The sequence below is a fragment of the Indicator indicator genome, chromosome Z, assembly GCF_027791375.1.
Source record: "Indicator indicator isolate 239-I01 chromosome Z, UM_Iind_1.1, whole genome shotgun sequence".
Lineage (NCBI taxonomy): Eukaryota > Metazoa > Chordata > Aves > Piciformes > Indicatoridae > Indicator > Indicator indicator.
The window spans coordinates 18,977,514-18,998,734 of NC_072053.1; the positions used below are offsets into that span (position 1 = coordinate 18,977,514).

Consider the following 21,221-nt stretch of genomic DNA (forward strand, 5'->3'; position numbering starts at 1 on the left):
GCTGTGTTTTGATGGAAGAGGTGAGCATTTACTAGTTTTCAGCCACAAGTCTGTTGTTATGTCTGGCCCATCTGTGTTTTCTTTACTTCAAGCTGTTTTTGTTTCCCCCTAAAAACAAAGGTCCATCCTATGTGCCATCGCAACAAGTATCAGCTCTCTGAGAGACAGGAGGCAGATGAGTGACTCACATATCACTGGCAGCTCTCCCAAAACTGTGCAGCCATCGCAAAGTCACGAGGGTGACTTTCTAATTCCATCTCTAGTTGCTTGCAAGAAGAGTCATCTAAAATTACAGTAAGTGCAGGTGAGCGTGCCACAATATGTCAGCTGTGTCACTGTATGCTGCTTTGGAGGAGGATCCAGCAGTAGGGGGAGGTCCTAAGTTGTAAATGGCATATGGTATGGGCTTGTTTCCCTATGGCTTGTTGAAGGCTAAGGTCACCATCACCTTGTTTATAACACAGCACCATGTCAGAAATGTCTCCTGGTGTAAGAACAAGCAGACCTAACTCTGTCTTCTTGCCCACCATAAGCACACTCCATCCCTTTCTTCAGCTTGTCCAACTGCATCCCATCCTCTACTTCTTCTTCCTCAGCGCAAGCACAACCTTGTCCATCTCTCCTGGACCACCAGCACAAGCACAGCACGACCTCCCATCTCTCCCTGCATAGTGCAAATCGGCATCACTCTCCTGCCTCTTCTTGACCAGGAGATGAAAACCCCATCCCTCCACCTCTCTTGGCGCACAAGTCCATTCCAAACATCCATCTCTTCTCCCTGAAGGCACACTTCATCCCTTTACCTCTTCCTCTGCACAAAAGCAACTCCAAGCCATGTCTGCTGTACCACCACCACAAGCACTGCCCACTTTTCCATGTCTCCTTGCTTGGTGCAAGCACCTCTCAGCCTCTTCTTGCCCCAGGCAATGGGAACCCTATCCCTCCACTGCGCCTGGGCCACCACGAGACACCCCCCAACACGCCTCCACCTCTTTTCCCCCAAGCACGCCTCATCCCTCCATCTCCTCCTGTTCCAGCACACCCTATCCCGCCGTTTCTTTGCGTCCCGCAGCGGAGGTGTCGTCGGAAGAGCTCCTTGTCGCCGGCCCCGCCCGGGCCCGCTCTGGCACGCCGCACCCGCCCGCCAGATCGCCCGGCGGGGTGACGGGGGGTGGCGGGGGGCGGGATTCCCGCGCGGTTTCCGAACGTCATGGCGAGGGAAAAACCCCGCCGCGCTGCTTTTAGAGCAGTGCTCCGCCCCGCTCGCCTGCATTCGTGCCGCCGCTGACTTGCAGTGCTCTGCTGAGCCTTGTCGTGCCCCGCCGTGCCCTACCGAGCAGTGTCGTACCCCGCCGCTGCGATGATGCCTGGCAGGACTCTGCGCAAGACCGCGCCGCCCGCCGCTCCTTCAGGTACCGAAGGGTGAAGGGAGCGGGATGAGGAGATATTTTGGAAGGGTTAATACGACGCTTGTCTGCCCGGCCCCTCCTCGGATCCAGCACCGGGAGCGGGGGCAGCGCCTGACACGCCGCGGGCATCAGGATGCGGCCGCCCCTGTGGAGGCGAGTCGGCCGGAGTTGGGTGCAGCCACTGCTTAGAGTGGAGTTGGGGGGAGGGGGTGGGAGGTAGGGTCGTACTGAGAAAAAAGGCGAGAAATTAGAATGTACAGTAGTGACATTAAACTCAAATCTGGGTGGGCAGGCGACGGTGCGGGTGGTGACGGCTGTGCGTGTACCCTGCAGAGCGGGAAGTGGTGGCGGAATGCGCCCTAGAGCTGCGCAGGATCGGCGACAAGTGGAACCTGAGGCAAAAGATCTTGAACCTCCTGACAAAGCTGTTCTGCCCGGAGACGTGAGGTCCACTCGGACACAGCGCTCTGAAAAGCAAGACAAGACCTTGGCTTTGTGGATTCCAAACAAGAGACTTCACTAGGAGCCAAAGAAAGCTCTTTGCATTGCATTTTGCTGCCTGTAGCCGCTGAAGGATGGCTGTTGCAACATGATTTCTTTGAAGAGTGTTATAGCAATATTGGCGTAGGAATGCCAGGTGGAGAAAAAGATAGCGATGGGCAGAGTCACATTGCCATGTGCTTGGTGAGACTTGGGGCAAGACAGAACTTGCCCTCCATCCTGACCTGCGAATACTTCCAGGAGCCTGGGTTTCCCATTGCCCTCTGGTCCTCGTGTCCCACAGCTACTTTTCAGCGAGGAGCTCAGACCACCTTCAGGAAAAAGCCAAAAAAAGTACAGCGTCGTGGAATTTGGGATTGTGTGTCATCGTGCAAAAGCCAGTTGCTCAGTTTCTGACTGCTCTTGATTTCTAAAACATGGATTCTGCTGGACAGAGACCTGGTGGTGGGATTATTTTGTTGGTTAAGTAAACCACTGTCGTTATTGAAAGATTATTTGTTACAGGATGTTGCTTTTTAGGGTAAAAATTACAATTTTATGAATTAACATGATGTTGCATAGTTCTAGTCTACATATATGTATATATTTCTATATATATGATACATAAACTATAAATATGCGCAGCCCATGTGTGTGAAATGAGTATTTAACAGAACTATTAATTGAATGCTACTTGTTAGCTTAAAAGATACTATGAAGAGATGTTCAAAACGTGCTATCAAAATACGTCATTAGCTAGAAGAAAGCAATGTTTTGTGATATAAAGGAAATCATGCAGCACTGAAGGGAGAATAGTATAGTATTGATATAAGACTTAGAAATTAATATATATTATATAGATACAGATATTGAGGTATTTGTGTTTGGTGGAAGGATTCTTTCAATATTACAAAGAATTTATTGAGAACAATACAGTGGTACTGTATAAAGAATACTGTCTTTGTAAGTAACAAACAAACTCTTCAGTAGAAGTAGATCTTAAAGTAGAATCCAAGTGGAACCTCAGTTTTTGTTGCAAATGTTATTTATTCAAAGAAAGCAACTACCTCTCTTTGAAGAAATAATATTAATAGAATTGAATATTACAGATCATACAGGAAAGTAGACTTGGATTTCTGAATATTTAACTGTAATTACAAGTGAAATTTCTTTCCTTGTATTTTATTTCCATTTCAATTCATGGCAACCTCATTTCAGTTCTGGAATGAGGAAGATGTTGTAGCATATCCAGTGTGATGCATTATACTTAGCTCACTGAGGGATTATTACCCTTGAGTGACTTTTGAAGACCTTAGTGACATGTGCTGATTGCCATCAAGGCAAACAGGAACTCTTTTGGTCAGTTCACGTCAGACATGAGCCTAAACAGTATATTTTCATGGATGCAAGCTTGCAAGAAAACAGATGAAGCAGACCATGTTTTGTAGCTACCTCTTATGTCAATGGTCAGAGTTCCTTCTCTTAACTAACCTTGTATGTAAGGCTGGATAGTTGCATTTTCCACATTCTGGTTCTGTTCAAACAACATGTTTTTGTTCATGCCTTGAAGTGAATTCTTACTTGTATTGATAATTTATATTTTTGGGGTAGCTCTTCTGAATATTCCTTTGTCATACAGCTCTGGTCACTGTCACAACCAACTGTGTACAGCTGTTACTTGCCACTGATTTCACTAAACAGAAGCTGACTTAACACCATCACAGTGGAATTACTGGGAGCTTTGTTGTTGGCTTGAGCCACACATGGTTCCCTCCTCTAAAACCTTTTCAGTGAGAACATGATGTTTCACAAATAGTTTTCATTCACCTTAGTACTTCAAAGTAACATGTTTTGTTCATATGCACAGAGGTTGGTTTTTTTCAGTTATTAAAATTTAAGGGGTTTCTGTTCATCTGAACACCAGCTCCCCAGGATAGCACCACATGCAACTCAACAAAGTAGTTCATCAAAGGCTGCCCTGGGCCTGTTGCAATCTTCATCAAACAATGGTGGAGTCATCACTAAACAATGATTGTGCCTATCTAGGACTCAGGAAAATTAAGCATTAGCTTGGAAAGCATTAGCATTAGCTCAAACGTATTAGAGTAAAAGTGTTCTGCTCAGTGTATGCTGCTTTGAAATTCCCTAGGAAACAAGGTGCTGGCTTCATAGAGCCTGCCGAATTCTTCAGGCTGTGTAGCACATATGAATGTTCTGTATAAAATGTGTCTTTATAAATGATGGGGATATCAGAGTTACAGTATTTTGCTATCTAGATCTGCAGAGACTATTTTGTTGTGAAATGTTTTTGTGCTTGAATATTCTGAAGAGTGCTAGCATTCACCAGGAGTTCAGGAAAAGACCTAGATCCAAGCTATCAGTGCCAGTATATAAGTAAGCCTTTGCTTACATTGCCCTAGGATTCCTTTTGTTACTTCTGCGAAGGATCCTCTATACAGCTTCTTCAACTTGAGTTAGTTATTCTTAAGGCCTATTCTGGATACGGGTCAGATGTTTTGCTGTATGCTCTGTGTATGTATGTCCTGTATTCTTGCTGAGATAATAAATACGAAGTGTTTGCAGAAAAGAAAATGAGTCATTGCTATAATTCAGTGGGTTTTCATGGATTTTGAATGTGTCATTATATTATACAAATTCCTTCCATACTTCCAAGTCAGCAGGCACACACCCAGGCAGAAGCAGAGTGCCAGTAGTTATGCATTGGGAGATGAGGCTTTTACTCCTCCCTTTAAGAGGAACAAGACATAACCATATCCTAATATTTTCTAGTAACTGCCTTTTGCAGAATAGTTGGTGGTTTCAGGGGTTCTATTATCCCTACCAGAGGTATTACAGCTTTGAAGGAGAAAATCTCTGGGAATCAGTGAAGGATAGATATCCAAGTTAAAGGTTTTGTCTTGGCTGCAGACAGAAAGGAATGCAGCATTTCACCATGGTCAGATTTTGACTGAAGGTTGAAGTTGGAGTTTTGGAAGAGGGAGAAATTATATTGCTTACTACAAGGGAACAGCAAAAGGGTAACACAGAGCTTATTCTTCCTTCCTAAAGCAGTAACTGAAATGTGTCTGTGGAGAGGAGAGCTTGAGATCCTCACCTGCCATGCCACAGACAACAGACTTTGCCTTTTGCTTTGTGGCTTCACAGACATGGACCACCATGACCAGTGCATATAATGCCAGTGAGAAGAGGACTAAGATTCCTGGCCAAAGGCTTTGGTTTCTAGTGTACCAAAAAATCCCCGCAAACAAGCTGTTCTTTCCCACTTAGCCACCAGCAGAGGCTTGGAAGGGCTTTACTTCAGGGGACATCAGCAAAGATGTCCTGAGAAGGCCCATCAACCTAGTGTCCAAGTGCTGCCACAGGTGCTGCACAGTGCATTTTGCATGGCTCCACCAGCAAACCATAAGAGTCATCAGCCATGTGAAAACATCTGGACACTCTCACCCAGTGCCAGCTGGAGACCAGCCCCTCTCCAGCCAGGTCACAGTCAGAGCATGGTGTTTGTGATTTGCTCCTCCCTAAAGGGCAGGGGAAAAAAATCCCATCACCAGGGCAGGGCATTGCTGTCTGAAGGTGCCTGACTCACTCAAAAGCAGCTGGTATCAAAAAAAAAACAAACCAAACCCACCTGCTGAAGCAAACTGCTTGAACTGCTACCCCATAGCACTCCCCATTAGCCATGTCCAGCAGGCACCAGCCAGAGCAACACATGTGGCCTGAGCTGCCTTTACATTGTGCTCGCCTGGGCCAAAATCTGCTCAGTGCCGTCAGCAAGTTCACATGGTCACACCTGAGCCTGGATGCACAAGTGGTATTTCATAAACAAACTGCTAGACAACAGACAACACCTTCTTCCTCCCCTCAGTCTGTGGGATATTTTTTGAGCCATTTGAAAAACAATGTCTCTGATGCTGGTCATTATTTTTAGCACATGCTGCTGGAAGGGACTAATTTTGTCATTTTCCTCCTGTTGACACATGATGGTGTGAGGGTATGATGTGCATTTGTAAAGGTGCAACATGGATGGACAGGAAGGGCTGGGGATATTATGCGCTGCCTTCAGTCTGGCAAGGTTTTCCATGAAGTAGGTGACTGTCTGATGGTAGGACTGCCAGTGAGAAGGCTGTCACAGCTGCAAACAAGGGTCTTTAGCCAAGTGCGTCACTATATTGTCTGGCTGATGGTGTAAGGAACTGGCCATGCCAAGTCTATCTTCCCTTCTCAGGCAGTCTCTTTGCCATGCAAATCTCACCAGTCAGCAAGCCCTCTGAAAGCTTAGAGGCAGACACCATTCCTTTAGAACAGGAGATAACCCATGAAATGGCAATGACTTCAAATAAGACTGGTTTACCCATTTCAAATTGCATGGTCTTTGCCATTGTGCCCTCCTCCACAAGAAAGGATGGTAGAAGTACCACTTGGCTCGGCTCCTTCGTCTCCTCTGTGCCACTGCCACTGCTTGAAGTGCCAATGCACCTTCCTGCAGGGTACAATCCATCTGCAAAACTCAAACCAGTTGCTTTCAGCATCACTGAATAAAGCCAGTGAAGAGGTCTTGAAGCTGCCATCAGCTGTATTACCGCCATCAGTGCTGCAGTGCCTGCCTGGGGGCCTCAGAGCACAGGACAGCCCCAGGATGGCATCCATCACTCTTTGGGGTTTTGCCTGTACTGTCATGCTCTGTCCAGGTCAGGGTATCATGGTTGTGCCTCCTCCCTCTGCTCTGGGATCCAAGCTGGGATCACAGCCACATTTGCCACTTACTGTGTGGCAGCAATTAAGGGCAAATTTCTGCATGCACTTTCCCTTTGTGCTCCCTAAAGAAATGTAATCTAGCCATGACATTCAGATCCCTTCTGCCCAGGATCAGGAATTAGGGAGGTAATTTTTACTGACAACAGCTGGGCTTTCCCCAGCACCACCATGGTGTCAGTAGCACATCAAAGAAATGGCTTTGATAGGCAGAGAAAAGTCCAAGTAACAACAGCTTCTGGTAACTTGTTTGCTCAGTGCAGCAGTATCAGACTGATTCAGCTGCATGATGAGGTGAGGCCAGCACATACAGGACTATCCAGGGAAAGGCAAAATTAGCCTATTGCCTAACTTCAGAAAATACCATGGCTGCCAGAAAACATCCTTCTATTCACACTTCTTGTTTTGGGGAAGGATGTTTATTTGCATGAAGTGTTGTTTCTTATGAGTATTTAATGAGAGGGATTTTATACTTTTAAAAGGAAAAAAAGCTTTATAAATCATGGCATCATTTATTTGTGGAGTCTTTTTAGCTGAAATGAGTGCTTTGAGGAATGTGACTACATGAAAAGAGCAAGACATGTCTGGCTTTTTTCATTAAGGCAAGGTCCAAACTGGCCTTTTGCTAAGCTTTTGCTAAGTGCTAGTGATGACAGTCTGGTTTCAGCCATACTCCTTCACAAGGAGAAATGACCCAATTTCCTTCACCAGAAGCAGTGGGAAATCAGCCCTAGATAACATGTGTTTTCCAAGCCCTTATTGATCTAGGGATACTGGACACAGGGTGAAGATGCTGTGAGAGTGCTTACACAATCTAGTATTTCATAAATAATAAGGAAAAAAAAAAAACCACCAAACTGATGGACCAACTGGGCACCAGGAAGTTTTTCTTCCCCTTGTTCCCTTTGCTTCCAGATCTACTGGAGAAAGTCCAGCTCAGGGTCAATAAGATGATTAGGGGACTGAAACATCTATCATATAAGGAAAGGCTGAGAGAGCTGAGTGTTTAGCTTACAGAAGAGGAGGCTGATTATTAATGCTTACACACCATCTGAGGGGTGGTTGTCATGAAGATACAGCCAGACTCTTCACAGTGGTCTCCAGTGACAGGACAAGAGGTAATGGCCATAAACTTGAACACGGCAAGTTCTATCTAAACATAAGAAACTTCATTACATTGAGGGTGGCAGAGAACTGCAATGGGCTGCTCAGAGAAGTGGGTGAAGTCTCCATCTCTGGAGATTTTCAAGGCCTGTCTGAACATGTTCCTATGTGATCTGCATCAGGTGATCGTGCCCTGGCAGGGGGGTTGGACTTGATGATTCTTAGAGGTCTGTACCATTCTGTGACTCTGTGATCATGCCCAGTTATGGGCTAGTGCTCTACTCCTGTCAGCCACTGACTCTGGGGAGGGCCATGGGGAAACAACCCCTCCAGGGGCTCTCCTTCACACCACCTTTGCATGAAGTCAGAGACAGTGACCATTAGCCTTCAGTCAAATTGGTAAAGTAGCTAACCGTGAAAGAACAGCTTCTATTTGTGGGGTTTTTTTGTACACTAGAAACCAAAGTCTTTGGATAGAAATCTCCTAGCCTTCGGTCAAATGTGGTAAAGATGAGGTTTTGTAGCAATGAACAGCCACACCAGAGACACAGGGACCCTATTTGGATACAAGTTGTGTTGAGCAATGCAAACAGGGAACAGGAGAATGGCAAAAGTATTAAAAATTACAAATAAATCAGTACTTTTAAAGTAGAATAGCAAACTTGATTGCAAACAACAAAGCAGGTGTCTACTTATCTCATTTAGACCTGAGTTTTCTATGTTAATGACACAGGAATAAGAAGCAGCCATGTCTGAAACTGAAAATTCCTCCTGCATTTCATGCCAAGTTCCCCATATGCCAATGCCCTGAGGCCTTCAGAAGGCCTGAAAGACAACTGACCTAGGTAGAACTTTAATGCAGTTTTCCACTGTAAAGGGTTAGGGCTGGGCTGACCACTAGACAAATGACAGATACTCTCTATTAAACTCTCTTCCTTCCTAGAAAATGAGTAAAGGAGAGAGACTTATGTATTAGAAAATAAAAATAAATCTCTTTAATGCAAATAATAACAATAAAATGAAATACATACAAACCCAATAAAGAGCCCAGCCCACTCTTATGACAGTTGTGTCAATTTCACCACTGACTGTGGGCAGGCATTGGGGAAGTCCCAGGATGGACTCAGCTGCAGACAGGAACCGGATTGAGGAGCTGGATTCTAGAACTTGGGAACATACAGGTTGGTATCAAAGGCAGAATGGACAGAGTCCTCCTTGCACACTGGCCATAGAATAAGAGAGCTTAAACCTTGTGATCCCTGAGCATCATAAGGACTATGACATATATGGAATAAAATACCTTGTTGGTCAGTTTAGGGACACCTGTGCTGTCCAGTCCTCCCCGCTGGAGCGATTTCTTTTTTACTGCACCCGCCATGTGGCATACAAGCAGTGACCTTAGTCACCATGGGAGCAAGTATAAGCAAGAACCTTCCTGCACCTCAATCCTTGGTAGTAACTATAAACATCAGCTATTGTCACTTCTTGAAGCAGATGCTGTCTGCAAAAATATGCCATTGACTTAAGAAACTGAAGTTATTTAGAAGAGACTGAGCTGAAAAGTAAAATCACTGAACTGAAGTGATCCAGTTCTAACTCAAACCAGGACATGTACCACTCCACGTGTCTTAGTGGATAAATGAAGTCACATGTACTAATCCATTTACAGATTAAGTCCATTGTATCTTCTCTCTTTGCACTACTCTTTAATTAGCCGCTATCCAGGGCAATTAAGATTTTAATTGAAGATGATGAGGTCTAATCTCTGAAGAGCCAGGCCTGGTCTGAGGCTTGAGCCCTGCTGACCCTAGCTCATGCCATGTGTTTGGAGGAAGCAGGAGGAGAGATTGGGGAGACAGAAGGATGGATCCAGGGGAATCAGTGAAAAAGGGGAGAGGGGCTGGGCGGGCCCAGAACTGAGGGCAGTAGGGAAAAGGGGAAAAGAGAGATCTTCATGGTGAAGTGTCTTTTCCCTTTCATGCTGGCTTTGGCTGGGATAAATTTTTGCATAGGAGCTAGTATGGTGCTCTGTTTTGGATGGATGCTGGAACCAGTGTCAGGAGCACAGGGATGTTTTAGTTACTGCTGAGCAGTGCTTACAAAGACTAAAGGTTTTTTTCTGCACCTCACCCCACCACACCAGTGAGTGGGTACATAAAGAAGTTGAGAGGCGACACAGCTGTGACAGCTTGGAGGAGTGACTACTTCACTGGGTTAAAAAATGGCTGGATAGCTGGGCTCAAAGAGTTGTGGTGAATGGAATTAAATCCCAATGGTGGGTGGCTGGTCATGAGTGGGGTTTCCAAGGGCTCAGTACTGGGGCAAGTTCTCTTTAATATCCATGATCTAGATGAGGGCATAGATTTCATCCCTCAGTAAGTCTGCAGATCACACCAAGCTTGATGGCAGTGTCTATCTGCTTGAGGGCAGGAAGGCTCTACAGAGAGTCCTGGACTGGCTGGATCCATGGACTGCAGTCAGCTGTATGAGGTTTAGCAAGGCCAAGTCCTGGGTCCTGTGCTTGAGTCATAACCACCCCATGAAATGCTACAGGCTTGCAGCAGAGTGGCTGCAAAGCTGCTCAGCAGAAAAGGACCTGGGGGTGCTGGTTGACAGCCAGCAGAATGTGAGACAGCAGTGCTCCCAGGGGCTCAAATGTCCAACAGCATCCTGGCTTGCATCAGGAACAGTGTGCCCAGCAGGAGTAGGGAAGTGATCAAGCCCCTGCACTCAGCATTGGTGAGGCTGCAGCTTGAGAACTGTGTTCAATTTTGGGGCACTCACTGCAGAAAGACATTGAAGTGCTAGAGTGGGTCTGCAAAAGAGCAACAAAGCTGGAGAGGAGTCTGAAGAGCAAGTCTTATGAAGAGCACCTGAGGGAACCAGTGTTGTTTAGTCTGAAGAAAAGGAGACTCAGGGAAGACTTTGTTGTTCTCTACAACTATCGGAAGGGGGTTGTAGCAAGGTGGGTGCTGGTCTGTTCTCCAATGAAGCAAGTAACAGGATGAGAGGAAACAGCCTCAAGTTGCACCAGAGGAGGTTTAGAGTGGATATTAGGAAAAATTTCTTCACTCAAAGGGTTATCAAGCGCTGTAACAGGCTGCCCAGGGAAACGGTTGAGTTGTCATCCCTGGAGGCGTTTAAAAGATATAGAGCTTAGAGACATGGTTTAAAAGTGGACTTGGTAATACTAGGTTAATGGTTGGACTTCATGATCTTAAAGGTGTTTTCCAACCAAAAAAAATTCTATGACTCTATGATTTTGTGACAACTGACCCCAAATGAGCAAAGGCATATTCCACATTGTATGACATCATGCTCAGTATACAAAGATGGGGGAAGAAGGAGGAAGTGGGGGATGTTCAGAGTGACAGTCTTCTTAAGTAACTGTTTTGTGTGATTGGAGCCCTGCTTTCCTGGAGACAGCTCTAAGCATCTGCCAGCCAATGGGAAGCAGGGAATTAATTCCTCATTTTGCTGTTTTCCTTGTGCATGTGACTTTTCTTTATCTGTTAAACTGCCTTTATCTCAACCCACATGCCATGTGGGAGAGTGAGCTAGTGGCTGGGTCGTGCTTGTTTTCTGGCTTAAACCACACCACCTCTTTTCCCATATAGTCCTGGGGGAGAAGACAGGCTCCAGCCAGAGGCAGACGTGCCTCAAGGGGGCTGCACCCACCACATAACACATTCATGCCCCTCCCACAGTACTGGTTTTACACCTTACACAATGTCATCTGCACAACAACACAGGCTCCATAAATCCCATCATTATGGCTTTCTTGCAAGAGAGGGGAATGTAGACAAAAAAAAAGGTCCCAATGCAGATGGCAGACCAGCTCCTCCCTTTCTCCTCCAGCCAAGGAAATGGCCCCTCTACCCAGAGCACACTGGGAGCTTGACCTGTCAGCCTTTCTTGTGAAGTGAATCACAGGGACCTCTTCCTCCTCACATGCCTCTTGCTCCCCCATGGCACAGCAGCCAGAGAAGAAAACAAAAACTAAACACAGCAGCTTTTAGGGCACAAGCCCAGGGTAAGAGGGAAATGCCCCTGTGCCACAAAATGAACACCTTTCTTGTTTTGCAGGAAAACACACTCAGCCCTTTCAGGCAGCACTATACACCAGAAGAAACAGTGGGGTGTGCAAGGCATGGCTGCAGAGATAGAGGTAAGTGCCATACATGCACCAAGGAGAGGGCAGAACTGTGCCATGCTGTGAGCTGGATGGGAACTTCCAGCCATTAGCATGGAAGCAACAAGCACCCAGTCCAATGCTTAAAACGTGAAGGAATGTACGTGGCCTTGCAGTATGGATATAAACACTTAACAGTTCCTTCTTCCAGCTCAGCCCGCCCTGCAGTGACTTACTAGCTTATGTGTCTGCGTGCTGCCCAATTACCTCTGTGATTTTGGACACCTTTGGCATTCCGCACATCAAAGCAGCAGTGAGGACAGCATTCTGGGATGCATCTTTCTCAGAGGCAGACTTGCTTAGAGCTGCTATGCCAGTTATGGTGAAGCCAGCTGTGCATGTAAAAAGGGGGACTGCTTGAAACAAATATTCCCAGTTTGGAGGTTATGGCCTTCACCTATCACTATGGGCTCCATTTCAGGTCCACTCCATCTACAAAGAGGTTGCCTCCACCCCAACCCATTCTACCAGCTCCCTGGGATTTTGAAGGGGAGTTTGTCCACAGGGTAGGTGGAAGACAAGAAGTATCAGGCTAGGACTAGTTGTGTATACATATTCCCTATGCATACAACCTGCCCAGAGGCTGGGCAAGAGGTAGAGTTTATAGGCAACGTGCTCTTGATGAAGCTCCACATTTCACCTTTGCCCTCCAGTGTCTTTGCAGAAGAAGTACAGCTTCCAAGATCCTAAGGCAGGTCCTTTAAAACACCTTCTAACACTTCATAAATGCTTTAATCTTCCTCAAACTGAATGACAGTTCTTAGATGGTGGTATTTCACTTCTAGCATGGATGCACATTTGGACAGTGTTAAGATTTGCATCCCCGACAGTGCTCTCCGTGACAGCTTTGTCCTGGTGATGGGCCAATTGTGGGCCTGACAGACGTTAGATTAACAGAAATAAATATCTAGAGGAGTACTAAGGATACCATTTATTTTCAAAATCACTAAAAAACCCAAACAAAACAGTTTATGGCGATACAGATTTACAGAACAGAGACAGTAAATTGAAAAATGTACAAGCTATTTCATGTTATTGCACTCACCTGTTTATAATATACAAGGCATATTAAAGAGCTTTCATTAAAAGAAGTTTTATTTATATAAATAAAAAGTGTAAATATACAGTATCATACAATAAGTGTATCAGCATAACACACAAAACCTACTTAAAGTGGGATCCCCATTACTCACATGATCTAGTCTACTCTTCATTAATATTTTCACTTGTACATTTACATACCCTAAATGTAGAAGCAGGTAAACATTCCCATCTGGGAACAGTTCCTTCAGATTTTGACAAGAACCACCGCAGAACATTAGCTAGGATTAATTTTAAGTGAGAGTCATTAGAAAATATTTATCACTCAACAGTTTCTTAATATTTATCTACCTTCATTATTTTAGCAAGAAAATAAACTGATGTTGCTCCCTCCCTCACAGTTTTTAATACAGATGCAGTCCCCACAGAAACTGGAAAGAGCTTCCCAGTACAGAAGGCTGCAGAATATGCATGTATTGCACCAGAGCCCACTCTCATATTCAAGATGTACACCTGGAGCTGCCCCAGGCCTGGAAGCGACAAAAACCTTCACCAGGTCTTCTCCATCTATAAACAAATTCACCTTATACAGAATGCCTTCAAGTCCCCAGTGATGACTTGTGGACCAAGTGCATAATTTCATCTTGATTTTTTGTTCTTGCAAGACGCAGCTGCAAGCCTCTGAAGAGTCACTGCTCTCCTAGGGCTTGGGCAACCATCCAGCCTGGCAAAGAATCACCCTGGGGACTGATATGCCAAACATGCTTGCGAAACTACTGAATACTGATGGACTAACGCAATGCCCTCTGTCATTTTGGTGCGGCTAGGCTCTCAGGAAAATAACACATACTTTTCCAGGTGCATAACCAAAGGTTCACTGCATCTGCTTTGTCTACCCATCCTGTAATAAAGCAGACACCTACACTGCATAAATCCTGGGGATTTTATGGGGAATGTCACCCCAGCAGAGACATCAGGAAATGCTACTGTAATCACAACAACACCGGTAGCATCAATAAAAGTGTTTCTTGTTCTTTCACCAAAAAAAGAGAGAGTATTTTCAGGTACAGAAACAATCAGGGTTAAATACTATTCTTCTTGCTGTAATGTTAGTATTGTATCATTCTACCCATAGTAACTATCAGACTTAAAACATTAGACCTATCTCTTAAATTATAGCCACTACTGAATCACACACAAAAAATCCCCGCCTCTCTTTGCTGTTACTCATCCAACACATATCTACGTGCATGTAAAGTAAAATACTCAACAGTATTCAATTACTGGAAAATCAAAGCCTTCTAAATCACTCACAATGAACAGTACCTGCAAATAAGCGTCTGAAAATATTCACCACCTATCATCTTAAGACACTTCAAATTAATTTACAAAATGAAGACTTTACCTTTGAGCTCTTACCGGTTTAGAAGTGAGGGAGATACATGCCTCCCTGCACTGGAACCTCCAAAATTTTAAACTGAACAAAAATGCCATCTCCTAAAACACAGTTGTGATTTACCACATTAAAGCAGCAAAAAGTCAGTACTGCACTTGTACATATTATACGCATACAGGTATGTATTCACTACGCTGCATTAAATTCCACATGCATTTTATGTACCTATTATACACACCGTTACGGTCAGATTTTGGTCATTCCTGAACAAGGCCTCACCTTTTAATTGTCATTGCCAAATGTCTTCTCCATGTAGGTAATACAGTAAATATGCAGGGGTAACCTCTTTTATTCCAGCACAGGCCTGCACCCTCAGTGGGGTCCCATGACCACAGGTGCTGCATTCTCCCACCACTGAGGTGACTGGAGGCAAAGACTGGTCCTGACAGAGTGGCTGAGCTTCGGGGTCACAGAGGACCCAACCCATAGTTATTTCACAGCACTGAACCTGAATTATTTTCAGCAGAAATCCTGCAGGCAAAACAGCTGTAGGACTACTTATGTAGTATTGCTTTTCCTGTAACCAAAAAGATGTGACTCTCCCTGGACTCACATGCTAATATGTCATTGAAAATTAATTAAATCTGTTCTAACTTTTAGGCAAACCTTGCACAGCTTTTCCGCTCACCTGGTCTTCAGTTGCCTTTGCAGAACTGAGTATTCCTCTGCACACCATCAGCTGCAGTCTAATGCAGCTGTCACAGAAATGTGCCAAAGTGAGTGCTCCACTAAACTGGAAGCAATTGCTCCAAGCACTCTTGAATAAATGTAAATTAATTGAACTATAATGCTGTCTTGGGGTAGCACCATGTGACAAGCTCAGACCTTTTTGTAATAGCTATGCAATGTGTTGCGTTACTATAAATGTAGGCAGCACTTCAGATTTGGACTGGTTCCAAGATGAGAGCTCTTCACCCTGGGTATGTTGCCTGCAAGCAGCTTCCAGCCTAATGTGTTGAACAACCTTGGCACTCTGGAACAAACAGCTTGTTCTCAGCTGATAAGGACACGGGCCCATTTCTTCCTGTATCTCTTTTATGTTGTTCAGCTATCCTCAATGTATGAAGAGAAATAACAAGAGTCTAATCTCTTGTACCCATACATGCTCCTTGCAACACAGCAGACTATAAATAACACTCAGCCACTACCGATCCCTGGAGTGAGTCCAGCAGATTGAGGGAGGTTCTCCTCCCCCTCTACTCTGCTGTGTTGAGACCTCACCTGGAATACTGCATCCAGTTTTGGGCTCCCCAGTTCAAGAGGGACAGGGATCTGCTGGAGAGGATCCAACGGGGAGCAACCAGGAAGAGTAAGGGACTGGAACACGTGCCCTATGAGGAGAGGCTGAAAGACCTGGGGCAGTTTAGTATCTGGAGAAGAGAAGACTGAGGGGGGATTTGATAAATGTTTATAAGTATCTGAGGGGTGCGTGTCAAGAGGGAGAGGACAGGCTCTTCTCAGTTGCACCCTGTGATAGGACTAGGGGTAATGGATATAAACCACAGCACAGGAGGTTCTACCTCAACACGAGGAGGAACTTCTTCACTGTGAGGGTCACAGGGCACTGAAACACGTTGCCCGGGGAGGTTGTGGAGTCTCCTTTCCTGGAGACTTTCAAGGCCCATCTGGATGTGTTCCTGTGCGACCTGTGCTAGATTCTATGGTCCTGCTCTGGCAGGGGGGTTGGACTGGATGACCTTTGGAGATCCCTTCCAACCTCTAACATCCTGTGATCCTGTGATACCTCTATTGTGAGTAGAAGTGAGAAAAACCAAACTAAGTGCCTGCAGCATTACACCCCTTTGAATTTTGCTGTTTCTATGACCATGGTTTCTCCCATGTACAGTTTTCAGTTTCATCATCCAGAACCCTCAGCATCAACCCATTCCTGATGCAGCTGGGCATACTTGTGTTTTTCACACACATCCTCACCCACTCTCACACAAGCAAAAATAAATATGTGACAGGATAACACAAAAAAGAGCAATTAAAAGCCACCACAAGTATGGCCTGTTCAGATTTAATTTGTTATAATCCCCGTCATTAGACCACCACTTTCCAGCTTGAGTGTTTCAAGCCAGGCAGCCTTAAACCTCTTGTAGCCAAATAAAAGCAGCCCAGCTTTCAGAAGTACTTCGCAATTGCTGAAGTCTGTGGGCTCTGCAAGTGCTCAGCACTTGAAATTATCCTTCTTTAAAAAAAATATATATATAGTAAAGGTGCCTAATTTTAGAAGTCTAAATTTGAAGATTCAGACCCCAATTTTTATCGCTTCCATTTTAAGCATAACTAACAACTCAGTCCACATCTCGGTGGACAATCACCTATTATTTGGACATGATTTTCTTGCTCACAGATTTCTATTGCATTCATGACAAGTGCTTTCAGAGTTAAGTTGCATCCGAGAGCAGATTCAGTTGTGGTGGATGCTGAGTTAGTTCATCAGTTTAATCAGAGGATTTTTCAGATCTGCAATAAACTGCTCATGTTTTAGGCATAAAAGTTGTGCAAAATTATACTTTTGTCATGCATTTTTAGCAAAACTGCACTTAGAAGAATAAAGTGAGATTGTTCCAGACATTCTCTTATTACAAAAGAAAAAAGGACCAGACCCTAAGTAAGTGTCCTAAAGTCTTATTACAACTAAGTGATATAGTACAGTCTAAATACCCATCCTTGTCAACAGGATGGCAACCAACAATTTATATTCCCAGCGCTCTGCAGATACTAAAAATATCAGGGACAGGCACAGTGTTATTTGTCTCAGTCAAAATAGTTTAAATCAGACCCAGGAGAGGTCTTGAAGTTCCATTAAAACTGCCACATAATAAAAAAATGTCTTTAACATTTGGCTTTCTTTATCCCCAATAATTAAGTGAGATTTTATGATGCTCATCACGTGCTTGCTCAGTGGTTCTTCAAGGCTCTTAGCACCTCTCTGTAGAACATTAAGACACTTTTGTGTGACTTTAGAAACAAAGATAGCTTGTAGCCACTTTTATGTTTTTGTTTTAGCAAGTGTGAACATGTAGTGCTCCCATCATACTGAAGATCTGTGTTTTCTGATCAGTAACTGAACAGGGCCCTCTGGCACAGATTTAATAATGTTCCAAGCATCATAATGCATGAGGCCAAGTAATGATTTTCCACTAACAGCAAGAATTTCATCTCCAGTTTCTATGTTTCCAGATTGCTCTGCAGCACCACCTAGGAAGAAAAGAAGGAAAAAGTCAGTGTAAAAAAAAAACAACGAAAACCCAGTAAACCCACAGAAATCTGCTTTCTACTGTGATGAACCATTTTCCCAATAGTGGCAATTTCAGCACAAATCACTTATGTTCAACCTACCCCGTGCTGCATCTCACAGAAAACATTATGTTAACCTTAAACCCTTGTCCCCAGGAAAAATGACAGGTTTTGAAGGAAGCAGCATGAGTAAATGAAGATGCTGTATGTTATCTCTGTAGCTATAAGAAAACCTGGATGATAAAACAAACATGCAGGTTGTATGTAGAATTGATATATTTTCTCAAATGGAATTTTAATACAGTAATAATAAGATAATGCAGTAGGTTGTAAAACCTGGGTAACAATGAACACGCCAACACAGGTGGCAAATGTAGGACAAACACAGTAGAGATAGAGCAGAACATACCCTTCAAAGCTCAAGAAAAATGTTTTTTGTAATGATAATATAACTAGTATCAGCTATCACAGGGAGGGGAATTGAACTGTATCGAAGGATACAAATTAGTGAGACCAAAAATTGAACATATCCTTTACCTTCAGAATCACTTTCTAAAGAGGAGAAAACAAACACACATAGAAACTGATGTGAAATTCAGGAAGTATCAGTTTGATTTTTTGCCTTGATGAGAGAACAAGCCACTGAGAAGTACTCCTGTAAAAATGCTGTGCACTCTCATTGAGTTGCAGCATCCTTTAGGAAGTTCTGCTTTTTTTCACTAATGAATCCCAGACTAAGACATACTAAAATCACAGGATAGTTTTGGGATTTGTTTCCTTTCTATACATGTTTCATATAAATTTAACTATACCTACTAACAAACAAAACATCCAGGAGTGGCAAGTTTTGAATATAAACATCACATATTCTTGGCAAAAGCTAATACTGATATGTAACAAAAAACACAACCAACCAACCAACCAAAAAAACCCAAACCAAAACAAAACCAAGAAGACTAAAATTAATAATTGGTAATAATGCAGGATTGTGCTTTGAAACCACACTGATTACCTGCATAGTACTTCTCTTAAAAAAGAGCATCAGATGATGTATAAACTTCTCAAACGTTACTTACACTACTACTGCTGTAATTTAATGTCTATATAGTAGTGGACAAGTCCAGGAAGTAACTGCATCATATTTAGTAAATAAGATTGCTTCACAAACATTTACTAGCAGATGCAAAACCCTAGACATTCCCAGGAGTGTTTTTTTTTTTTTACTGACCACTTTGGCTAGCAAGTAGTAATAAACAAAGGCCACAAAAAACCACCCTTGCTTAAAAAAAAGAAAAAAGACCCCAAGAATTTAAATGTCTGAATGATGCGCAAAAGGAAAACTGGGATGATATCCATGGCATGCTTGTAGTACCTTTAAATATTCTTTTTACAAGCAAGGGCCTGTCTCCAGCAATGGAAGCTTTTCCACCATCAAGACTGAATCCCAAACCAGCAGAGGTTTTCAATAATTCAACACAGATGACATCACTCATATCCAGGTTTGGATCTGTGACAGAATACAGACAGCATCTTGTTAGGCATTCGACAGTAAATGACAAGCTGTCTTTGGTTGAGATTGTTTTGGCTGCAGTGACAAAGCAGTTCAGAGTTCAGTTCCTATTCAGACTAGAACATGCTGAACATGCAGTCACCTAGTGACTGTGTATTATTGCAGCTGTGAATGGAAGACAGTACAAAATGTATTTACATACGGAGACATTCTCATTTTGCATGTTCAACATGCAAAAAAACCTGCCATGGCATATTTTTGGGCAAAATTAAAGCTTGGCAGACTTACCAAAGAATCTAAACACCAACAAAATAACTGAAAAATTACAAAAATAGTGAGTAGGGAGCATTTATTTTTCTTTCATTTGTTACTACCTGCTTATTCAATAAAATTAATCTTTTTAAGTAACAGAAATGAATTAAATGTTACATTGCATGAACATGTTCTATCCTCTCAAGGGCAAGTTTGTACTCATTCACAAGTGTGAATAACCACTTCTGGTCTCATTTCTATAGAAATAACCACAATTACTTGTGAGAGCATCCTGCCTCCTACATAGCAAATATTTTTAGAACACAATATAGCTGTACCTGACATAAAATATAATTTTTCTTAGGAGGAAGTAAATCTGCAGTTTTGGAAACAGGACCCTCTCTGTCCTGTATGAATGTAAAAATCACACACTCCGCATTATCACAGATTACTGATACCATTATGTCAAACAACTGTAAATGTTTAAATCTAAAACATTAGAGATGTGCTTTGCCTCGCAGGGTGGATGTTTTCCATAACCCGTTACTACGTTGTTTATGAGATAATGTTGCCCTCTAGTGCCTGTGCCCAGCCTGTAACAACTGTTACAGAGAAGAAAAAAAAATGTTTTAAAAATTACAGCCAGTGGATTAAAATTGGGTGAGTGGCTGCTCCATGTTCACGTTCTGGGGTGGTCTGAGCTGCATGCTTGGTACTGCCCAGGAAGGCAGAGAGGAAAAAAAAATGTTTTAAAAATTACAGCCAGTGGATTAAAATTGGGTGAGTGGCTGCTCCATGGTCACGTTCTGGGGTGGTCTGAGCTGCATGCTTGGTACTGCCCAGGAAGGCAGAGAGGAAAAAAAAATGTTTTAAAAATTACAGCCAGTGGATTAAAATTGGGTGAGTGGCTGCTCCATGGTCACGTTCTGGGGTGGTCTGAGCTGCATGCTTGGTACTGCCCAGGAAGGCAGAGAGGAAAAAAAAATGTTTTAAAAATTACAGCCAGTGGATTAAAATTGGGTGAGTGGCTGCTCCATGGTCACGTTCTGGGGTGGTCTGAGCTGCATGCTTGGTACTGCCCAGGAAGGCAGGGGAAGCCACATTCCAAATCTCTCAGCAGGGAGCCATAACCACTGCACATGACCTCCCAAGGACGGTGCACAGGACTGAAGCAGGTCACCCCCCTGCTTGCAAAGCAGTGGTATACAAACAGGTGTCTTAATTCTACAAAAAAATCTGAGAGATCTCTTTGTAACAGTGCAATCTTCACACTGAAATGCTGTCTTGTTCCTAAATAGGAACTTACCATTCCAGTGCCAGAATGCCTCTTAAACTATTTATCCCTAGCTTCTTATGGGATGGCTGACTTGGATTTGGCTTAACTCCGCTTACTGTAATAGCAGCAGTTTTAGAAGAAACAGTACAAAATCTGATATTAGAAAGAGCAAACTCAATTCCAATATTCCAATGCACAACAAATTGCAGGGCCTGGGGTTTTCTTTGAGGTTTAGGTTTGGGTTTGTTTTTTCTTTTCCTTTTTTCTTGTTTGCTTTCTTGTGCGGACTACTGTTATGACTTAAAATGAGTTTATCCTGGATTGGATGAATATGTGGAATCACTAACTTGATTAGAAATTGGATCAGGCCCTAAATGTTCTTCTAAGTTTCTGGCTGATTATGATATTTAAAAAATCCCACCAAACAAACCAACCAAACAAAAAAACCCCAACCCAAACAAAAAACAAACCAAACCACCCCA

General features: G+C 43.5%; 2 protein-coding genes across 2 annotated transcripts in view; one reads left to right on the plus strand and one right to left on the minus strand.

The window, feature by feature from the left end:
- Nucleotides 1–1,360: 1,360 nt before the first annotated feature.
- PMAIP1 (phorbol-12-myristate-13-acetate-induced protein 1) lies at nucleotides 1,361–1,855 on the plus strand. The gene is made up of 2 exons (XM_054398157.1): nucleotides 1,361–1,412; nucleotides 1,743–1,855. Exons 1-2 carry the CDS (start codon nucleotides 1,361–1,363, stop codon nucleotides 1,853–1,855), a joined length of 165 nt encoding a protein of 54 aa, XP_054254132.1.
- Nucleotides 1,856–17,249: 15,394 nt separating this feature from the next.
- PDZD2 (PDZ domain containing 2) overlaps nucleotides 17,250–21,221 on the minus strand; it is a 156,517-nt gene continuing 152,545 nt past the window's right edge. Inside the window, exons 23-24 of the mRNA XM_054397824.1 lie at nucleotides 19,074–19,208; nucleotides 17,250–17,662 (exon numbers count right to left, since the gene is read on the minus strand). Coding sequence (XP_054253799.1) covers nucleotides 17,496–17,662; nucleotides 19,074–19,208 — 302 coding nt within the window. The 3' untranslated portion in view covers nucleotides 17,250–17,495. The remainder of the gene's footprint in view (nucleotides 17,663–19,073; nucleotides 19,209–21,221) is intronic.